Raw genomic sequence first — 21,854 nt, 5'->3', positions numbered from 1 at the left:
TTGGATGGAATCTTAATAGTTTATTCTTGCTTAAGGGCACTATGGCCTTTAAGTGGGAGATTGTTAGGATAATAGCCAATGGCTCAAGGTTGAGTGGGTTAGTACACACTATACAACCATATGTAGTGAAGATAATGAAGAGTATCCACAAAAACTTGTTGTGTACTCTCTCTCTCTCTCTCTCTCGCTCTCTCTCTCTCTCTCTCTCTCTCTCTCTCTCTCTCTCTCTCTCTCATTTTATTGACTCATCCCACCATCGCTTCCTCTTAGCTCTAATAAAGAAGGTCATGACATTGCGAGAGTTCAAAAAATGGGGATTCATATGTGAGAAAATGCATTGTACTTGATATGTATGTACACATACATAGTTGTTTAGAATGCACAAAGCACATTAAAGAAATATGTATATCATCTTTAAGAAGATGCTATAAGATTAGAGAAGACATATTAGTTTCTATAAGGCACGATTGTATCACATCTTTAGTGATGCATTCAAGTTAAACATCAAACCAAAGAGACAAAAAATTTAGTACCATATAGAGACTAGTGACTTATTTGGCCCACGACCTTAGAAAAGTACAAAGAATAGATATTATCCCTTAGGAAAGGGGAGTTACAATAATTAGCATGCTTATTAGTAACTACTTTACATACTAGAGCTTCAGGTTGAACACCTTTAAATGCTATTAGTATTTCCTTCTTATAGCTTTAACACATGACTAGGGTTTGGTCAAAACTTGCCAGATCTTGCCTGACAAGATTAGGGGCATATGTGCACTTGAAATGTGTTGAACCTTTTTTGCTACATGTCATGGTTATTGGCACATGTTCAAATTCTTCTACGTCAAGCTATCGAGGGGGGAGAAGGTGGGGATGTACAAGATGTGGAGATTGTTGATTTGCTACCAGATCTTGCCTAATTCTTGCCTACATGTGTAGGTGGATTGGTCCCATCATGCCAGACATGTGTTCCATTTTCATTTTCAATAGGGAAAGGTTGGGAGCCTTGCTACCATGTAGGTTGATCCTATTAGAAGTCTGAATAGAAGTGGCTCATGTGCCCATGGTGTGATGTGTGATTCGGAGTGATCCGTTCATCCCATCAATCCCTTCCCTTGGTCTACCAAGCCTATCCTTCGAGGTCTAGAAAGGTATGTCCATGTATAATTGTCTAGAAAGATATGCTCATAAATGATGTCCATACATCAGTATCGGAATGTTGAGGCCATGTCTCCACCAAGTTCGCTCAAATTTGCTACTACTGCTCACAACTCCCTATCGAATATGGGGACTCGTATGCTTTGAGGCTTGGCAAAGATTGCAAATTGCAAACCCTTTCCAGCCAGATCAAGGAAAGCATTATTCAAAAATGTTAGTGCCTAGCTTCACAAGTACAAGACTTTCTATTGGCCAGCACAACATTTCAGGTTCTCAAGATCATATAAATATTCCTAAAAATTTTGCTCGCATGTGTGGAGCAGTGCGTGCCCGAACTGGTTGTGAACCTCGGGCCTGGTGGAGAGACGTTCTGAGAAGCTCCCAGTAGCTAGTAATTGAGCTCTGATTAAGCAGGTTTTACTCGGTCTGTAGACCCTACGAACTTCAAATGCACTGCACACGTACAGTCTTCTTCCTGATGCCCTCTTGAAAGGCGATGCCCCTGTGTGGGCATGCCAGCATTAAGAAATGGCTTCAGCCCGCATATTCAGAGCTTATGCACGACTGAACAGCTCAACCATGTTCTCCAATCCTTGGATATTGGCCATAGACAAGGACTGCTTCTAAGTGAATCCTTGTTTTTCCCTGTTCTGAGTTTCTGTGGTAAAATTCAGGATGTGGGGTCTGTCAGGCATGCACACATTTTATCAATAAGCAGTGGTCTTGACTCTGTTGCAGCCCTTGCTGGGAATCTTATACGTGTCTTAACGGTGCCAGAGAGCTTGCTGGAGGCAAACCTAGCCTTCTGCAGAGTCACGGAACCCAGCATACGCACTTGGCATGCAATCATTTCAGCATATGTTCATCTCGGAAAGAGCACAGAGGCCCTTAAACTGTATACTGTAATGCAAGAACATAATGGTTTGGAACCCAATACACATATGCATCTCTTGGGACTAAAAGCGTGCAGCCAAATCAGAGCTTTGGAATGTGGAAAACTGATACACGATCAGATTCTTCGAGGCGATCCCAACCAAGATATTGTTGTTGGCAATGCTCTCATGCACATGTACCTTACTTGTGGGAGACTCCAAGATGCATACAATATATTTGATGACCTGCCAGGCCGAGATTTAGTGTCATGGGGTACTATGATTGGCGGATGTGCTCGACAGGGGCACGAAGCTTTGGCCCTTGATCTGTATGGAAAAATGCTTTCTGAGGATATGCAACCAAACAAAGTTGTGCTTTTGGGTTCCTTGGGAGCTTGTGGAGGTCGAGAAGCCTTACATCAAGGCAAATTGATACATGATAAGGTTATATGGACTGGGCTTGAGTCCGACCTAGACCTCAATACTGCCCTGATTGATATGTACATCAAGTGTGGGAGTTTAGAGGAAGCACATAAGCTATTTGAGAACCTTCAAACAAAAAGTGTGGTAACATGGTGTGCATTGATTCTGGGTCTTACACAACAAGGAAATAATCCTCTAGCTTTTAGGCTTTTTGAGAAAATGCAACAAGAGGGCATTGAGCCAAATGAATTTGTTTTCTCGTGTATATTGAATGCTTGTGGTCGTGTTGGAAATCTGAAAAAGGGCCAGTTCATACACAATCAGGTCATCAAATTGGGGGTGGATTCAGAAGAAGTTATAGGTAACACATTAGTAGGTTTGTATGCTTGTTGTGGGGAGCTTGATATGGCACACAATGTCTTTATGAAGGTGTCAAATCGAAATCTTGTAACATGGAGTATAATGATATCAAGAAATGTTGAGAATGGGTTTATTTATGATGCGCTTGAACTCTTCAGTGAGATGCAACAAGAAGGCACAAAGCCAGAGGAAGTTATATTCTCAAGCATTTTCAAAGCATGTGCTGACATAGGAGCTTTACAACAGGGAAAACTTGTACATCATGAGATGATGAGGAGTAAAGTTGAGCTGGACTTGGTAGTTGGGAGTACCCTTGTTGACATGTATGCAAAATGTGGTCATGTGGAAGAAGCCTACAAAGTTTTTCAGAATTTACCAAGTCAAAATGCTGTCTGTTGGGGTGCTCTAATTAACGGTTATGCACAGCATGGTAATGTCAAGATGGCTGACCACTGTTTGAAGGACATGGCGAATCAAGGCATCAAACCTAATGCGAATATATACACAAGTATTCTTACTGCCTGCAACCATGCAGGTAAGTTGGAAGAGGGTCAAAAGTACTTTAGATCCATGAGAGAAGATTATGGTATTTTTCCTACTGTTGAGCATGTCCATTCTATAACTGGCCTCCTTGGACGTGTTGGACAATTAAGAGAGGCGGCAAGGCTGCTTGAAGGTTTTTCTCTACCCAATGATTTAATTGGTTGGACGTCTTTGTTGACTTCCTGTACTGTGCATGGCGATGTCAACATTGCTCGATATTGCTTTGATCAGATAATGTTACGCGATCCCAATGTTGCAGCTGCATACACACTGATGGCAAGCATCTATGCTGATGCGCAGATGTGGGCAGAATTTCATCAAGTTCAAGACTTGGAGATCAGGTTTTCAGGAGAACACACTAATTTGACAAGGCTGCCAGAGCACATGAAATTTATGCAGTGCTAAGGACTTGCCAACTGCTTGATGTGTAAGCTGACTTGCTGTACTGTAAACATGGCATTATGAATGCTTTTTGATTCAGTACTTGATCCAAATATCCATGTTTCAATGCACACAGCGATGGGCTGGTTTTCACCAAGGTCAAGAGCTGGTTTAGGGAGGCCTAGAGGATGAAGTGTCCATGCCACTGATTAAATCTTAAAGCTGGATGCTTTCAATCTGGAGGGTATCAATTCTTGTTGTCAACAGGATGCATAGTCCTGCAAATGAAGAAGTCTGCCTGCAAATGAGGTGCTGCCCATATTGAAATGAGCTGTTAGCCATGTTGAAATGAGCTGCTGACCTTGTTGAATCACGGCTTTACAGAGGCATCCATGGAAACTTGAAGGTGTTACAGTGAAGATTCATGGAGGTAGATGCAAAAAAGCCAACTTTAGACAGATGGCAGGCTGCTTGTTGACAGATGAAAGTAGAATTGCATGACAGATCTCTCTGAAAGTTCAGGCAGCCTCTCCCATTTTTCAACATTGGGGCTTGCATGAGAATATTGCTATGACAGGTAGGATAATTGCTCAAGTCGTGGTTCTTATGCTTAAAGCATTTTCTATTCTGTTTTGCATGTCTAGAAGATGACAATTATTGTTGGCTTGCCTGTTGCAGGATTTTCACAGCATCAATTGTCCATAATTAAGGTGCTACATGAATCAACATAGTAAGTCAATCATTTGGCCTACCTTGAGAAATAAAGTTGCTAAATATCATCCCATCTTCTTTAAGTGGAATCAAATTTTACATAAATCAACAATTTGGAGATAGTATTGTTTGCAGCTGTCTATTTCTTTGAAAAGGTGAAGGGATGCTCTCTGCAACTTGTGTAGGTGTATGGATGCAATGGGCTCTACTAATGTTGCCTCAGCTTGCTTTCTTTGAATTTGTAGGATTTTGATGATGAATAGGAAAAAATTGCTTGAATAATTTAGGAATTTTTTCTTTTAATAATCTTTTACGATGCTGTGAAATGGCAATCACACAGTCAGTTTAAATGTGTTACATGGAGTCACGCTCAGTGGTGGAGATGATCATGTTTCAGGCTCAGCTGAGTGCTGCTATTCTACCAAGGTTGCTACTTGTGTGTTCCAGTCAAGTGCTAATGCGAAGATGGTTTGCAGCGGGTGCATGGCTGAGTGGAGATTGATCAGAGAGAGTAGGTGAAAGACTGAGAAAGAAACTGTATGATATATGTGGATTGAAAGCTAGTGCTTAGAGCCTTGGGCATACAGCTTACCGAGTGCTATGAGCAACAGATACACTGCATGTAAGTGATTTACAAGGAACTTCAGGCTGTTTTTAGCCTGGCCATTACACTGATTAATTCCCTTTTTTGTCTATTTTAATGCCTTCAATCTTGTGTGAATACAAGTTAAGTCCTAGTATGGTTCTAGTGCAAATGCAGTTCAAGTCCTAGTATGAATGTTCCCCCTTTCATTTAAGCTGTAGTCTGCAGATGACCTGCACAGCTTTCACACGATCATAGTCATTTGTCCATGTGTCAAAGGAGGGATGGTTGAGCACCTCGTCACTCCAGTATCTTAGTGAGTTGATTGCACCCCTTCTCTTTCTTGCATTCCTCCTGCATCTCTGTTCATTAGCCAGTGGTGTCCCTTTTTGCAGTGTCTGCGCGCGGCTATATCCATTCTTATCTGCCTCTGTCACATCAGCACTCTTCTGCTGCAGATCAAATCCTGGATCCACCTCCTGCAGACCAAATGTGCCATTGGTTGTTTTTTTCTGCATCCATGTGGACCTTCGACAGCTGTGCAAACTTCTCAGAGCCTATGGGCTTTCTCAGGGCGTCAGCAACCATCTCACTTTACCATTTCCTTTTTCCACTTTCTCCCTTGCAAAATGAAATCTAGCTCCTATGTGCTCTGTTCTCTTGCCACTGCTTGCTTGTTGGCCATGCTGATTGCTCCGTAATTGTCTGTTTTGATGCTGATAGGGAAAATTTTCTTGCTGCAGGTTTATCTTCTTGAAATTTTTAGGATCCCCATCTCTGTGTTGTATTTGATTTCCAGCCCTGCAGGGGCCTCCTTTGCACTCTTCAGCCCATCCAGAGTGCATCCTATGACCACTATGTCATCCATGTAGACTGCTAGGATGACCCATGTAAATGGTTGGGCTGATTGCCCACATCTGAAGCCTTCCTCTCTCAAGGTGTCGTGGAGCCTGAATGGCCCTCTTTCGCTGGCAGAGATTTCCAGGTGTATTCCTCACTCCTATTAGTTGCTGCATGTATATCTCTCTCTCTACCAGACCATGTAAGAATGCTGTCTTCATGTTCATCTGATGGACATGCCATTGATTGTGATTCGCATAGATTAGCAGTGTATGAATGCTCCCGATTCAAGATTGTCACCGTGGGTGCAAAGATATTTGTGTAGTCTATCCCTTCTCACTAAGTGAATCCCTTTGCTACCAATTTAGCCTTGTACCTGGTTATGCTCCCATCAATTTTCTTTTTCTTCTTAAACACCAATTTGCAGCCTATGGCATGCCTTGGAAATTTGGCAAGCTCCTAGATTCCAACTTTCTGATGTGAGCTCCATTTCATCCCTAATTGATCATTACCCTTTTCCATTCCTCTCATTTTGCTCAATCCAGCACCTTGTTGAGGTTGCTTGGGTCACCTTCATGCTCCACGTGGACAATAGAAATGTCACCAAAGCTTCTCAAGAGTGGGACCTTCATGGTGATATCTTGCAGTAGGTGGATCATTCGCCTCTTGTAGAATAGTAGCCCCATATTGTCCTACAGCAACAAGACAAAGTTTGTCATGAAAATGCATTGACTCATTCTTTAGAACATAATCTAAATGAAAACTTTGCTGACACTGCTGTATCTCGGGACGGATTACCTCATAGAGCTCTTTCATAAGGGTTAAAAAATCATGGGAAGTAACCATTGTCACCACATATGTTGCTAGCTCAAATTGAACTGCATCTGCTACTCCATTCTCCTTTCTCAACACATACTCAATCTTGAAACTGAATTAAGATAGAAACTACCACCACTGCAATTGTTGAGGAGTCATATCTTGCTGTGATCGAGTTAGAAGATAGCATAAAGCATGCTGATCAGACTCCAGACAATAATCTTGACAAATCAAATAGTGTCTCCATTTCTTTAAGGCATGAACAATGCCCAATAGCTCTTTGTCATAGGTGGACTGATTCAACCTAGTTGCCTTGAGTTTTTACTCTTATAGGCCACCAGTTGGCCCTGTTGCTGCTCAACTTCTTTGCATACACCTCATGCAAGCCAATGTTGAGAGTAGTGGGTAGAGGAGAATAAGGAGAAAAACAAAGAAAGAGAAAGCTTCATTGCACCAGGTCTCTCTCTCTCTCAAATTAATCCTCGCACACTACCTCAATTCTACCTCTCAACAAGATGGGATAAGGAGAAAGAAAGCAAGAAATGGAGAAGAGCTTCGTGATTTCAAGTCCCTCACTCTTGCACTCGGTTGCATAGAAAGAATGGAAGCTCAAGTTTCCACACACATGAATAGCTTATTCCACTCATTTTCAAGCCTTTCATATATAAAGTTAGGGTTATGGTTTCCACCAGTTTTTTGGCATCCTACCCTTTGTATGGGCTCATGACTAGTTTGTCACTTAATATATAAAAGTTAGGGTTATGGTTTCCACCAATTTTTTGGCATTCTACCCTTTGTATGGGCTCATGACTAGTCTGTCACTTAATGTATGGTTCTTCATAAGGTTATTGGACCTAGTCTAGGTTGAAAGTGAATAGAATGCATTGTTGAAACCCTAATATTCTTTGCGTGTTGACAAGTACCTACATGGAAAATAGTACAATTTGCACGGGAATGCTTTTGGCTCTCATTATATTATACAAATATACATATGATATCTCTAAATAAAATGACAAGTTTCCAAAATAATTTGATGAAGCCCAAAAATTAAGAGATCCTTCACGATTTTTCAACACTTGCACTTTGGATTGCTCTGATTGTATCCCTTCAAAATTGTAGTTCACACATGTACACACATACACACATTCTACTTATATACATAGCTATGCATGCATTGAAAGCTTGAGGTCTCAAAACTTTTTCTTTATAAGATCTAGACATTTGCTCATGTTTAGACAAAATAATGCATATAGCTATGTATGTATGACTGTAGTGTCTCTACTTATACTTGTTTCTCCTATACACACTTAGACACTACATGATTGAGACACACATACACACACATTGATACATATATACTTATAAATGCTCTTAGCACATTCCTCCTTTTTATTAAGTGGACATTATGTCAAGATATATACAATGATAAGTCCTTACCTTAGACAAGTGTTAATGTCGAGGCTTCATAAATCACTAGATATTTTTGATGTAGGTGTTAGAATTTGCCAATTCTATGGGCAGTGCCCAATGTTTGTCTTTAGTTCTTTTTTAGTTTTTAGTGTGAACACAACTAAAAGTCACCACTCTTCGAGTTAGAGTAAGTTAACTGTAATTAAGTTAGAGCTAGGTCTATCTTAGACCTATATTGTATCTTTCATTCTCATTCTTTCAATTCAGCAAGTACACTCTACCTTTTTGCTTCAACACACTCTCATTGTCTCTCTCTTCTCTCCTCCATAGTTGGCTGTCAACTTACTCTCTGCTCGAGGAAGAGAAGGATGAGTTGTTGTTTTCAGCTTGCACACAATCCTACACACAGTCCTGTATATGCACCCCGTATGTAGCTTGAGGAGCTACTGTTTTGGAGGAGCTAGTGTTGTTTTCAGCTCTATCCGCCATATTCTCAACCCTGTTTGCAACTTTTTGCAAACGCTAAAGAGTGCAAAAACCCTAATTTTCAGATTTGGAGTTTTTTTTAATTTTTGTAATTTCCCATCCATTTTGGCCATCTCTTTTCAAATCTCAAATATTGCTTTGCCCAATATTTAGGGCTTTTGTTAATTTTCACTCCTGGAGTTCAAATTGACAACCAATTCCAAGAAATTTCATAATTTCTTTAATGTTCTCATAAAAAAATTTGGGGCTTTTGCTCGATTTGCAGTCCCACGTGTGAATCTTCATTGGAAAGGTTAACATTGCACAAGTTCATTGACATTTGCGCAAGAAATTTGAAACTTTATATCCTAGAGGCTTTGTTGCACATCTAGAGGGAGATTTCAACTACTATTTGTTGTTGGCGTGCACCCCGAGGTGACATTATTGCAAAAATTCAAGTTGTAAGTCACAATTTTTTTTTATTTCTTTGAAATTTTGAAAGAAATTTGGGGCTTTTGCTTGACACGCATTCCAAGGCAACAAACAAGAATTGATATTAAGTTATTGTAATTTGCACTTTTGAGGGCACGCATTACGAGGCGGATGATACATCGGTACATTGTTATTTCTTGGTTGAGTGCTGATTTGGATCCAATTAGACACACTTTGTTATTTGTGTGACCGTTTGGTACTTGTTGCATAATCTTGGGGGGATTTTTTGGTACTCTTAGGAGCACAATCTATACTTCAGCAGAGAAGTATTTGACTACAGATTTTTGTCCATTACTGGTAGCATGGCATGTTAGGGGACTAATGATCATAACAGCATCCTTAGTGTTCTCACTTAGGAGGACAAACTTGATGGATCAAACTACCCATTGTGGAGTTTTATGGGTCCGCAACTTTCTTGTAGTGAAGGACTTGTGAGATTACGTTACAGGTGATTTGCAGCGACTAGGAGATCTTGCATCTCAAATACCTGAAGAGGACAGGTTGATGGTACAATTGTCCCTCGTCTCCCTTCTACCGATGATCAGAGGAGATGGGACTCTAAAGATACACATGCACTTTCTTTGATTGCCTTGTTAGTGAAAAGATTGATCATTCCACACATCTAGTCTTGTAAGACCTCAAAATCAGCATGGGATGTACTTGAGCATATGTTTGCAACATGTAATGAGGGCAAAATATATTATATTCGTAGAGAGTTGGCCATTGTGAAGAGGGATGAGGTTGATAACATGTTAGATCACCTTACTCACATACATGATTTGCATGAGCAGCCACTCAATGTGGATGAAATCATTCAGGATGCTAAATTGGTAAATATCACACTGAACTCTCTTCCAAAGTCGTATATTGGTTTCCATAACTCTTTGATGTTGTCTTTGGGAGAGGTGGAGTAGTAGCAGCCCCTTATATTTGTGGAGTTAAAAGACCTCTTGTTGCCAAAGGAAGAGACTTGAAAGAATGTTGCATTGCGTTCAGGAGATATGGCTATGTTTTCCAAGTTCAAAGGCAAAGAGTTTAGCAGAATGCAAAAAATCAGCAAAAGGGTGATGTTGGATAGCCATCAATTAAGATTGTTCAAGATATAGAAAAGTCTAAACAGAAGGGGAAATGTCATTATTGTAAGAAGCAAGGTCACTATATTGATGATTGCCGTAAGGGATTAGCCAAAGAGAAGAAAAAGAACTCCAGTTTGGTTGTCCAAGAGACATTTAGCTCCAAAGTATATCAATTCTAGGAAGTGTTTGTTTTTCTCTTTGCATTTAGCCCCTGCTAGGAAGCGTGTTACATGTGCGCAATAGCAATTATGATGTTTGTGGCATTGAAATAGTCACTATTATTGTTGTAGATGGTTCTGACTTTATGCTTCTAGATGTCTTATTTGTGCCTGGCATTACAAAGAACTTGCACTTAGGTTGTCTTCAACCTTGTATAAGGGTTTGCTTTTGTTGAATATCTATGATACATAGTCTCATGATGCTTTGGCAGTCACTACTCTATCACTTGGTATGTAGAATGCAGAGCTATGGCATGCTCGCTAGTGCATGCTGTCTAGAAATGGTAGCTTATTTACTTTGATGTTTGTGGTCCCATGAGGATACATGCACTCGGAAGTTATCTTTACTTTGTTATATTTATTGATGACTACTCTCTGTATACATGGGTATATGGGCTGAAAGCAAAATCTGATGTATTTATGCATTTTAAATATCTTGCAACAAAGCTTGAGGTTGAAACTAGCTTGAAAGTGCAAATACTTCGGAAGGATAGAGGGGGGGAGTACATGTCTCATGCTTTTGAGACATTTGCTTCATCATGGTGTTGCGCATCAAGGAACTGTTATAATGACTCCTCAGTAGAATGGTGTTGTTGAAAAGAAGAATCCCACTCTTATGGTGGAGATGAATTGTTGTATGCTCAAAAGCAAAGAACTACCTCATAAATTTTGGTTAGAAGGCCTTCAGTGTGCAAATCATGTGTTGAATCATGCACCCACTAAGACACTAAAGATGATCACCTCGTTTGAAGCTTGGCATGGCAAGAAACCCAAGGTTGACTACTTTTGGGTGAAGGTTGTAAAATACATATTTATTGGCTATAGTTGGAAAAGTAAGGCCATCACTTGTATGACCCACACACAGAAAGTTTTTGTTAGTAGAGACGTTATATTTGTTGAAAATGCTACAAATGGCTTTGACTTTATGCTTCTAGATGTCTTATTTGTGCCTGGCATTACAAAGAACTTGTTGTCTATCTTTGCTTTTAACAAGCATGGCTTTCACGTCATCTTTGAGGATGACAAATGCATTCTCCAAGACAGGGAGATGGATTAAACACTTAGGTTGTCTAGGACCTTGTATAAGGGTTTGCTTTTGTTGGATACCTATGATGCATAGTCTCATGATACTTTGCCGGCCAGTACTCTATCGCCTGCTATGCAGAATGTAGAGCTATGGTGTGCTCGTTGTCCAACAATTGCAACTTATTCACTTTGATGTTTGTAGTCCCATGAGGATACGTGCACTTTGAGGTCATCTTTACTTTGTTACATTTATTGATGACTACTCTCGGTATACATGGGTGTATGGATTGAAAGCAAAATATGATGTGTTTATGCATTTTAAACATCTTGTTGCAAAACTTAAGGCTAAGATTGGCTTGAAAGTGCAGACACTTCACAAGGATAGAGAGAGGGAGTACATGTCTTGTGCTTTTGAGACATATTTGCTTGATCATGGCATTACACATCAAGCCACTGTTAGAATGACTCCTCAACAGAATGGTGTTGCTGAAAAGAAGAATCACACTCTTATGGAGATGACTCGTTGTATGCTCAAAAGCAAGGGGCTACTTCATAAATTTTGATTAGAAGACATTTAGTGTGCAAATCATGTGTTGAATTGTGCACCCACTAAGGCACCAAAGACGATCGCCCCGTTTGAAGCTTGGCATGGCAAGAAACCCAAGCATGTTTCAAAAGAGCTTTGTGGGAATCTTGATGGCAAGGCTATAAAATGCATATTTACTAGCTGCAATTCGGAAAGCAAGGACTATTGCTTGTATGACCCACGCACAAAGAAAGTTTTTGTCATAGGGATGTCATGTTTACTGAAAATGTTGCATTTTCACACGATTAGTTTCAAATGCCAACCACCCATGACATTGGTGATGTCTTTGAGGGTCTCTTGCTACTTTCTTTGGAGTTCGTGTCTATTGTAAATGGTCAGAGAGACATAATACAACAAGCTATTGTTGCACCGTATGCGCTTGAACAGTAGGGTATTGATGATGGTTTGCCACGTGCAGTGGAAGATGCAGTATACCATGAAAGGGCTGTTGTAAATGTAGCAAAAACAATCCCGAGATGGTTGTTACAAATTCTTGAGGAGAGTAAAATGGATACTCAAGGGCTACTAGACATGTAGCACATGATGCAAGGGGAGCCCATTTGGCTGATTCTATGGAAGTAGATGATTGTGATGAGCATGTATTTATGAGCTCACTGTTGGGGATGATGATGAGCCTACTTCCTTGGATGAAGCTCAGTAGGATGTACATTGGATGCATGCCATGTAGAATGACATAGACTCTATTGCCATTAACTCTACATGGGATCTTGTGGATTTACCACCTAGCAAGAAGGCCATTGGCAGAATGGGTTTTTAAACTCAAACGCAAGGTTGATGGTAATATTGATAGGTGCAAAGCACAGTTGGTAGCAAAAGGCTATGTATAGAAGAATGGCATAGAGTATGAAGAGATTTTTGCTTTTACATCTCGTATGAGTACGGTGAGATGTGTAATTGCCATGGCTGCAAACTATGGTTGGAAGGTACATTAGTTGGACATTAAGACAACATTCTTGAAGGGGATGTGCATGAGGATGTTTATGTGTCACAACCTCGAGGGCTTGTGGTTAAGGGAAAAAAGCACATGGTATGCAAGCTAAACAAAGCTCTTTATGGTCTCAAACAGGCTCCTCATGTATGGTACTCTAAAATTGATGCATATTTGGCCAACAAAGGGTTCAAAAGCAATCCAGTTGCTTCCACTCTATACATTAAGAATGAAGGGGGAGACCTGTTCATTATCATTTTTTATGTAGATGACATTATGTTTGTAATCTTGCATATTATATCTATGTAATAGCTAATCCATATATTGTGATTGTGATATGATGATACCATACTCATTTTGGGTGAACTAAATCCCCAAATAATAATATAGACAACCCATATCTGACATAGCATATGCATATTTTAATTTAGCCTTGAAATATGCAATTATTGCTTTTGAAGGTCCAATGATCTATTGTATGGCTATGTCAATTCAAATGATTTGCCCATGAAACGAAGCCGAGGAAAGGGTTTTTTTGACAATTATGCGCGTAGGAAAGAAAAGCAAGGAACGGACCCGATTTCCAATGACCAAATTGGTGAGGGGCAAGCCGTATGACGGCAATTTTCTTTTATGGTTCTACTTGCTAATGTTGTGAAAGGAGAAAGCGTTGCAACACGGAAGATTCATTTAAATTAACCTCTAAAGTTGTCTATGCATGATGGTGAAGAGATGTCTGATGTTGCAATTTACAGCTAGGATGTTGGCTGTCATATTTATCTTTGCAACACATGCCTTGACATTCAATATATAGTAACTTAGGTGAGCAGGTATATGCATAGCCCATGGACTATACATTGGCAAGCTATTAAGTGGATCTTTAGATACTTGTAAGGTACTGAGTCATATGCATTATAATTTCCTGGGGGGGGGGGGGGGGGGAAGAGACTTGCAATTACATGCTTACAGTGATTCAAATTGGGCTAGTGATACAGACACTAAGCGGTCCACTAGTGGACATTGTTTCTTTCTGAGCCATTCATGCATTTCATCGCTAAGCAAAAAACAGTCTATAGTGACTACCATAGGGTAGCCTTCACGGCAACAATGGAATGTGTATGGTTGCATAGATTGTTGGCTATTCTACATTTACCATTGGTGGGTCCTACACCCATTTTTTGTGATAGGTAAGAGTGCTATTGCAGTGACATAAAATCCTATATTTCATACTCGCATGAAGCATATTGAAATGCGTTACCATTATGTTAGAGAGAGATGCTATGCAAGAGAGATCAGCTTGATGTATGTTCCTACATGAGAAGATGTTGCAGACCTTACAACCAAGGCACTACATCGTGAGAAGTTTGAGGCTTTTCACAAGTCCTTAAACTTGCTACCCTTTGGTGAGACTGATCATTCCCATACTTTACCACATTGGCATTGTAGGGGGTGTTAGAATTTGCAAGTTCTATGGGCAGTGCCCAATGTCTTAGTCTTTAGTTCTTTTTAGTTCTTAGTGTGAACACAACTAAAGTTATAAGTTGTGTCACCACTCTGAGTTAAGAGAGTCAATTAACTCTAGTTGAGTTAGAGCCAAGTCTATCTTAGACCTATCTTGTACCTTTCATTCTCATTCTTTCAATTCAGCAAGTGCACTCTACTCTTTTACTTCAACACACTCATTATCTCTCTTTTCTCTCCTCCATAGCTCGTAGGCATTTTCCAATAGTAGGTGTATTCCCTTCTTATCATAGTAAATATTACTAGGCACAATTGAGTTAGCCTTGTATCACAAATGAAATGGCATTACCATATGTATAGGATATTCTAACTAGGGGCATTTTCTTTACATTTATACTTGACCTCTTATTTCAATATACATGCATGCACATGTGCATACACACACATAATACCCACATTACTCGTCCTCATATTTCATAAGAATTGACACACACATACAAAAACACACGTTGCTTCTAAGACTTTTTCATAGATTAGTTTATTAGCTTTTGAGTGATTTTTTTGAATAGTCATGGTTAATTGTGTTGCATGCATTGAAAGTTTGAAGTGAATTTGGGTATAATAAGTGTCCTCACATACCTTTGCACTAACTCTAGTATATTACTTAGTAGGAGGGCTCTTAATACTTTGATAAGCTCAATGCTGATACCCCCCACACATGACAAGTTGTTTTCGTCCAAACCGTTGGACTTGTGCAACTTTACTTCAATCCATAGCATTGATGATACATAGTCGATGGATCGAAGTTGATAGTACTTACACCAATCACACACACACACACCCCTCTTCTATGGATTTTTAAGAAAATATATGATATCGTAACCTAAGTGTGTGCCTATTAGGATTGTTATCTAGTTAGTATGACATGACTTGTTAAAAGTTTGTTAGCTTGCCTATGGCTGTTATACATTGAGATACATCATATGCTAAGTGGGACCCTTAGAATTAGTTGTGATGAATCTTCCCTCCCTTTAATAATTCATACATCTACATTGCAAACATTGGTGACCATTGTGCCTTATATTTTAGTCACTACAAGGGAATGGGGCAATAGCGACGCCGATTAGCGACAGCGGATATCGGCGTCGCTATTGGCATCGCAATTGGCGTCGCTATATTTGTCGACGCATATAGCGATGCCAATTGCGACGCCGCAGGGAAAAAAAGCGCGGCCGAAACCAGAGCATCGTTTTCATTTTCTTTTCTTCGCCTTTTGAGAGCGAGAGCGAGGGAGAGAGCCAAGCCTTTGTGAGAGAAGAGGAGGAAGAGACTTGCTGCCGCCGCCGCCGCCACCACCACCGTCGTTCGCGAAGGAGAGGAGGAGCCCTTGTTGCAAAGAGAAGCCGCCCACGCTCGCCATATCTCATTGGTGAGTCTCCCTCTCTCTTTCTTTTACTTGTTGAAGGTTTAAATCGTTCTCTTTTGTTTGTTTAGGAGAGGAAATGAAAGAGGAGAGGGAGAGGGAGAGAAAGAGAGAGAGAGGGAGAGGGAGAGGGAGAGAAAGAGAGGGAGAGTGCATTCTCTCTCTCTCTCTCCCTTTTGCTTGTTTAATGTTTAAATTACTTTCTTTTTTGCTTGTTTAGGAGAGGAAACGAGAGAGTAAGAGAGAAAGAGAGGGAGAGGGAGAGGGAGAGGGAAAGAAAGAGAAAGAGAAAGAAAGAGAAAGAGAAATAGAGGGAGAGGGAGAGGGAGGGGGAGGAAATAGGAGAGGGAGAGAAAGAGAAAGAGAGGGAGAAGGAGGGAGAGTGCATTCTATCTCTCCCTTCCTCTCCCTTTTGCTTGTTTAATGTTTGAATCACTTTATTTTTTGCTTGTTTAGGAGAGGAAATGAGAGAGAAAGAGAGTGAGAGGGAGAGGAAGGGGAAGGAAATGAGAGAGGGATAGAAAGAGAAAGAGAGGGAGAGTGCATTGTATCTCTCCCTCTCCCTTTTGCTTTGAGGATGTTTAAATCACTTTATTTTTTGCTTGTTTAGGAAATGAGAGAGAAAGAGATATAGAGAGGGAGAGGGAGAAAAAGAGAAAGAGAGGGAGAGGGAGAGGGAGGGGGAGGGGAAGGAAATGAGAGAGGGAGAGAAAGAGGGAGGGGGAGGGAGAGGGAGAGGGAGAGGGAGAAAGAGAGAGAGGGAGGGAGAGGGAGGGGGAGGGAGGAAATGAGAGAGGGAGAGAAAGAGAATGAGAGGGAGAGGGAGAGGGTGAGAGAAAGAGAGGAAGAGAGGGAGAGGGAGAGAAAGAGAGGGAGAGGGAAGGGAAGGAATTTTAAGATAATATACGTATTGATAATGGTATACAATGTGCTTTGCATACGGCCACGTACTTCATCAAAATGAACCCAAAATTATTGTTATAGAAGAAGAAACCCTTAAATTGAGTATATGATAATTTCTCTCAGGTCTTATGACTATGAGTAGAATTGATTGAAATAAATTTTATTACTATAGTTATAAAATTTCATAGATGGCGCGCATTAATTTTAAAATGGATTACTTATACTCAAAGCCGAGATATAACAAAAAATTATCTACCGGGACAAACAAATCGTTGAGCATGATACAAGGCCGAGATATAACATCGGAAAATCTCTCGACTACTATATACAATGCAAGGTTTATGGTCAACTTGCAACTTGACGTACATATCCATAAAGCTATCCATTTAAGCCTCGTTTGCTGTAATGTAGATAAGATGGCAAACGAAGAAGGTCCTATTGTTCAAGACCGCGAGTCGTATCTTAATCAGCGTGTCCCATGTCCTTGCTCTCAATGCAAGTTGGCAATTAGACGAAAACGCCGATTGTCTATAGAACACGTACGACGATTTGGTGAGTTTCAATCTGAGATCATTGATCAGGCGATTGCAGATTTTCAGCAAACGGTAATTTGAAGTTAGCATTTTTCATGCATTGTACTCTCAAGCTAATTAAAAACCATACACAATAAGATTGGGTCTTGTTGGCAAATTTTGTATCCAGGGGGGTGATGTCTCGACCCAAGGGGGAGTGCACCCTTTGCGGCCAATTAGAAGAGTTCGTGGACGTGCGATGGATGGATTGCAAGAGCCAATCGACCACTCGCAAGGCCCATCTATACCGTCAATGCCAGAGGAGACAGACAACCTTCCCGACTTGCCTACAATCTTGGAGCCTGAGATGGGGGCAATGATCGATGCATTGATTCCCATGGATGTTGAGACATCTGACCCGCTTAGAGAGGAAGCATCCATACCATTATATGATGGGTGCCGAGTATCTCGGTTGAAGACATTGCTTGCACTCTTAAGTGTGCAAGCAAAATACGGTTGGAGCGATACGAGTGTGACTGAGTTATTCAGGTACCTTGCACACAGACTTCATTGTTTTTTTTAAAAATAGTATTATTGCAAACATGGATGGATTTTTCAAGGTGTTTTATGATTTTTTCAGGTTATTGAAATATCATATATTGCCACTTGCAAACACCATACCTAAGTCTCGTGATGATGCGCGACATGTTTTACGGAAGCTTAGCATGGACTACAATAACATCCATGCATGTATCAACGACTGCATATTGTTTTGAGATGAATACGAGACTATGGAGACATGTCCAAAGTGTGGTGCTCACAGGTATCGACAGGACTTGCAAGGGCAGACCATCCCTCAAAAAGTCCTCAGACACTTTCCGCTCATCTCTCGCATAAATCACATGTTTCGCACGTCTGCTATGGCAAGCTTGACAACGTGGCATGTGCAAAATAGGTCCACGGATGGAGTGCAACGAATATCAGCAGATTCGCGCGCATGGAGCCACATTGACTCTACCTTCCCAGGCTTTGCGCGAGAGCCAAGGAATCTTCGGCTCGGTCTCGCCATGGATGGTGTGAACCCATTCGGTCTGCGCTCGACTTCTTACAGTGTGTGGCCTATAGTGCTTGTCAACTACAACATTCCTCCATGGCTTTCTACGAAGAAAGGACATCTCATCCTTAGCTTGCTCGTCCCGGGCCGCTACAAAGTAAAAAATATGGACGTGTATCTTCGTCCATTAGTCGATGAGCTTAAGATTTTGTGGGAGGAGGGGGTCACGGTGCAAGATATGAGCAGGCGCGATGGTGCAGTACAAAATATATAGTGCAGCGTGGTCGCGCAGACGGCATTTTCGGGTGGAGCGTATTGACAAAATGCGCTCCACAATGGACTGTGGTGTCATAGTAAGGTTTAAGCAAGAGAGCCGGCGACGAGCAACGGATCCGAACACGGTTGTGGATGAGATGGAGTATTTTGGGAATTTGCAAAGTATTATTACGGTGGATTACCGTAGCTTCTCCATGATAATATTCGATGTGCAGTGGTTCAAAGTGGTACTTGGAGGAGCTGGTGCAACAGTTCGACGAGGTCCATCTGGATTTCTCGAAATAGATTCTGAAAAAAAATGGATGGATTTGCGCGACACCTTTGTGTTGCCGACCCATTGTGAACATGTACAACTAGTCATTTGCTTGCTTATTGTAATACATGGTTTATGTCACAATGGTTTGAAGACGCTTTGTAAGTGTTTGTGAACATGTAATCTTCTATCCAAATCCCCGACAACCTCGATGGTGGTATGTTATATCTTCAACTCCTCGAGGTGCGAGAGTATACGATCAAAGCAATGTTCCAGGTATAGATGAAAAAAATATGCAAATAGAGGGATCGAAATTACAAGGGGTGGAGGCCACCGCAAGCTTGGAGCACGCATCGGCTAACAATGATGGAAATACAGAAGTCATAGAATTTTTTGAGAACGAGGCAGACTCGTTCTTTTGTGGTGACATGTCTATCGACCTTCCAGTGTATGCAGAGTTGTGTTAGGAGATTAACATGGGACCATAGAATACTTCATTCTTGGAGAATTGTATTACTCAATTCGTTGTTTAGATCTTCCATAAAGGTAGAAAAGATATGCATTTTAAGAGGGATTTTTTAAAAATGATTTATATTAATGTGCTTTGTATAGTTTAAATTGATTATTTTAACATTATTTTTTATTTGTGCAGGTATCGACATTTTCAGGATGAGTCGAGGGATGACCGATGAGGAGTTTTAGGAGATGATGGCACGTATGTCTCCAGATCAGCTCGCGAGATTCAGAGATTGCAGATCAGGAGCTATCTCGTTCTTCGTCAGGGCGCTCTGCTAGATCAGCTTCAGCGCGATCAGATGCTTCAGCTTCGAGCAGACGATCTCGACGCTCGCGACTTGGGCCAGAGGGAGGGACTGCGACTGCATGAGGATCAGGGGGGTGCTGCTGTGGAGACACGGACGCGGTGTCTCCGTCTCGTCGTTCAGCTGGAGCTCGATCACCTCCAGGATTTGTCACACCTGTGGGGACGTCCACTCCAGTTACTCCGGCTTTTGCGCAGTCGTCGGTAGATGTCACGCCTTTTGGTGGCACCCCTTTGAGTGGCACTCCGGGAGAGGGTACCCCCGTCGGTACACCGGATGTTCAGGGGTCTCCTGGATATGCCCAGGAGCGTGGACGGAGATGGGAGAGGGCCCATACAAGGCACACTCCTAGGGATTATGGATACCTAGTGGATGGCAGGTCAGGAGCCATCATCATGAATGATGAGGGGAGGAGGGTGATGGCTCGCATGAGAGAGTTGTGCCAAGTTTTTCGGTACAACGTCCTGGATCATTGAAGGAACATACCGGAGGGGAGCAAGGAGTACATAGTAGTATCCTTGCACGAGGAGTTTTCGGTGTCAGCCGCAGTGGATAGATTCTCTACGGGCTGGATGATGGATTGCATGCGTGCATACATGTCACAGACGATCCGACGCACGCAAGGCAATCAAGAGTGGGGCTCCAAAGCCCGAGTGGTTAGATGCAGACGACTGGCGCCGACTGAGGGAGGAGGCTACAAATTCACCAGGACGTTGGAGTCAGCAGCGGGAGGCGACGAGGGTACGAATCGAGGCCGGATCGGTACATCATCTTGGGAGTGACGGTCACAGGACATATTTGGAGGACTTTGTAAGTTTCTCTTTTGTTTTGCTTATTTGTTTTTTTGAGATATTCTTTGTACTGACAATCATGTTTCTAACAGTTAGCATTTTGTTTTCTTTGCAGCACTCCATTACAAATCGCAATCCGTAAGGCCTTGAGACTCGATATGCAGAGAGGCACGGTCTCAGATAATTGATCGACCGATTGTATAGACGCGGCGGCCCAGTAAGTCACTCATCTTTCTTGTCCGTAGTTACCATGAGATATTTAAATGCATTATTGTATGGTGGATTGATATGTTGTTTCTTTTTCTGCAGAATCCGTTTGATGCTCCTTTACAGCGGAAAGAGCTTTCGGGGGACGACGATTTGTAGCTCACCCTTGGATCCTTAGAGCTCACATACCTTTAGTTTTTAGTCGCCCGATCTATGTAGACATTTTCTATGTATTAGTGATATTGTTTTATGATTGTACCAATCGCATTTTATGCGATATCATGTATTTATTTCATCTATCAGTTTTATGATTTCAGTATACATTCTTTTTGTTTGCAAACGCTTTGTATGCAGCAGTGCAGAAACTATTTTGTATGGCTCTCATACAGCACACAGTGCTATATGTGGCTGCCCTGCCACAAATTTTTTTTTCTCTGTTACTGTCGCTATTTGCGTCGTAAATTTACTGCACGCGTCGCTATTGTCGTTGTTATCAGCGTCGCAAATTAGGAAACCGTCGCTATATGCGTCGCATATGCGACGTATATAGCGACGCATATAGCGACGATTCTATGGCGTCGTCAATAACGACGCTTTTTGCGACGACGGAGGCAAATTTTGTTTGTATTTTCGTCGCTTTAAACGTCGCTATAAGGTCTATATCTTGTAGTGAGTGTCATATAAAATTATGGTCTATGTCTCTCCATGCTAGTATAGGTCAATCCTTATATTATATGCATTAATTATTAGCTTTGGTTCTTAAATTGACCTCTAATTGCTTATGAAGCTCACTTGAAATCTATACATGAGTATAGCTCTTAAATCAATTTAGATAAATGTAATATTACCTTGTTATGTGGTCTTAAAAAATTAATCACTCCATGCTACTTTACATTGACTATGAATCAATTTTTAGGAGTACGCTTTGTATCAAGGGTTTTATTTATTATTGGTCACTAGAAGTTAATTTGATAATTAGTTAGTAGAGAGGTAAGTTTGGTACACTAATTTTCCTTTGAGTATATTTTATTATTTAAATAATCAATCAATTGTATATTTTGAGTCTTTTGAGCTTGTTTGGAATATAGTGATAAAGAAAAAAATACCTATTTAATCATGGTAAAGTGATAAACATTTTAGCAATTGGGTATTGCTACAATTTGAAAAAAAAATCATTTTAGATATACATTCTTAAACCATACTTGTTTACTTTAGTGGTGGTAACTTACATTTGCATTTGTTAT

At 41.0% G+C, this 21,854-nt stretch overlaps 1 protein-coding gene across 3 annotated transcripts; it reads left to right on the top strand.

Annotated features, from left to right (window-relative positions):
- Positions 1 to 1,483: 1,483 nt before the first annotated feature.
- LOC148038414 (pentatricopeptide repeat-containing protein At1g06140, mitochondrial-like) lies at positions 1,484 to 20,876 on the top strand. Of its 3 annotated transcripts, XM_087671628.1 has the most exons (6): positions 1,484 to 4,314; positions 4,416 to 4,467; positions 4,846 to 5,070; positions 19,444 to 20,422; positions 20,519 to 20,620; positions 20,713 to 20,876. In XM_087671628.1, the coding sequence occupies exon 1, from the start codon at positions 1,671 to 1,673 to the stop codon at positions 3,759 to 3,761; it is 2,091 nt and encodes a 696-aa protein (XP_087527754.1). In that variant the 5' UTR covers positions 1,484 to 1,670; the 3' UTR covers positions 3,762 to 4,314; positions 4,416 to 4,467; positions 4,846 to 5,070; positions 19,444 to 20,422; positions 20,519 to 20,620; positions 20,713 to 20,876. The 3 variants fall into 3 exon arrangements, with proteins under 3 accessions (XP_087527754.1, XP_087527769.1, XP_087527762.1); XM_087671643.1 differs by lacking the exons at positions 19,444 to 20,422; positions 20,519 to 20,620; positions 20,713 to 20,876 and adding an exon at positions 5,775 to 13,826; XM_087671636.1 differs by lacking the exons at positions 19,444 to 20,422; positions 20,519 to 20,620; positions 20,713 to 20,876 and adding an exon at positions 5,253 to 5,766.
- The last annotated feature ends 978 nt before the right edge of the window (positions 20,877 to 21,854 follow it).

Source organism: Lygodium microphyllum, chromosome 3, assembly GCF_053477565.2.
Source record: "Lygodium microphyllum isolate KBCC chromosome 3, Lygodium_microphyllum_v1.1.10, whole genome shotgun sequence".
NCBI classification, from domain to species: domain Eukaryota; kingdom Viridiplantae; phylum Streptophyta; class Polypodiopsida; order Schizaeales; family Lygodiaceae; genus Lygodium; species Lygodium microphyllum.
The sequence above is the reverse complement of the archived record's forward strand: the minus strand, read 5'-3'. Positions and strand labels throughout refer to the sequence as shown.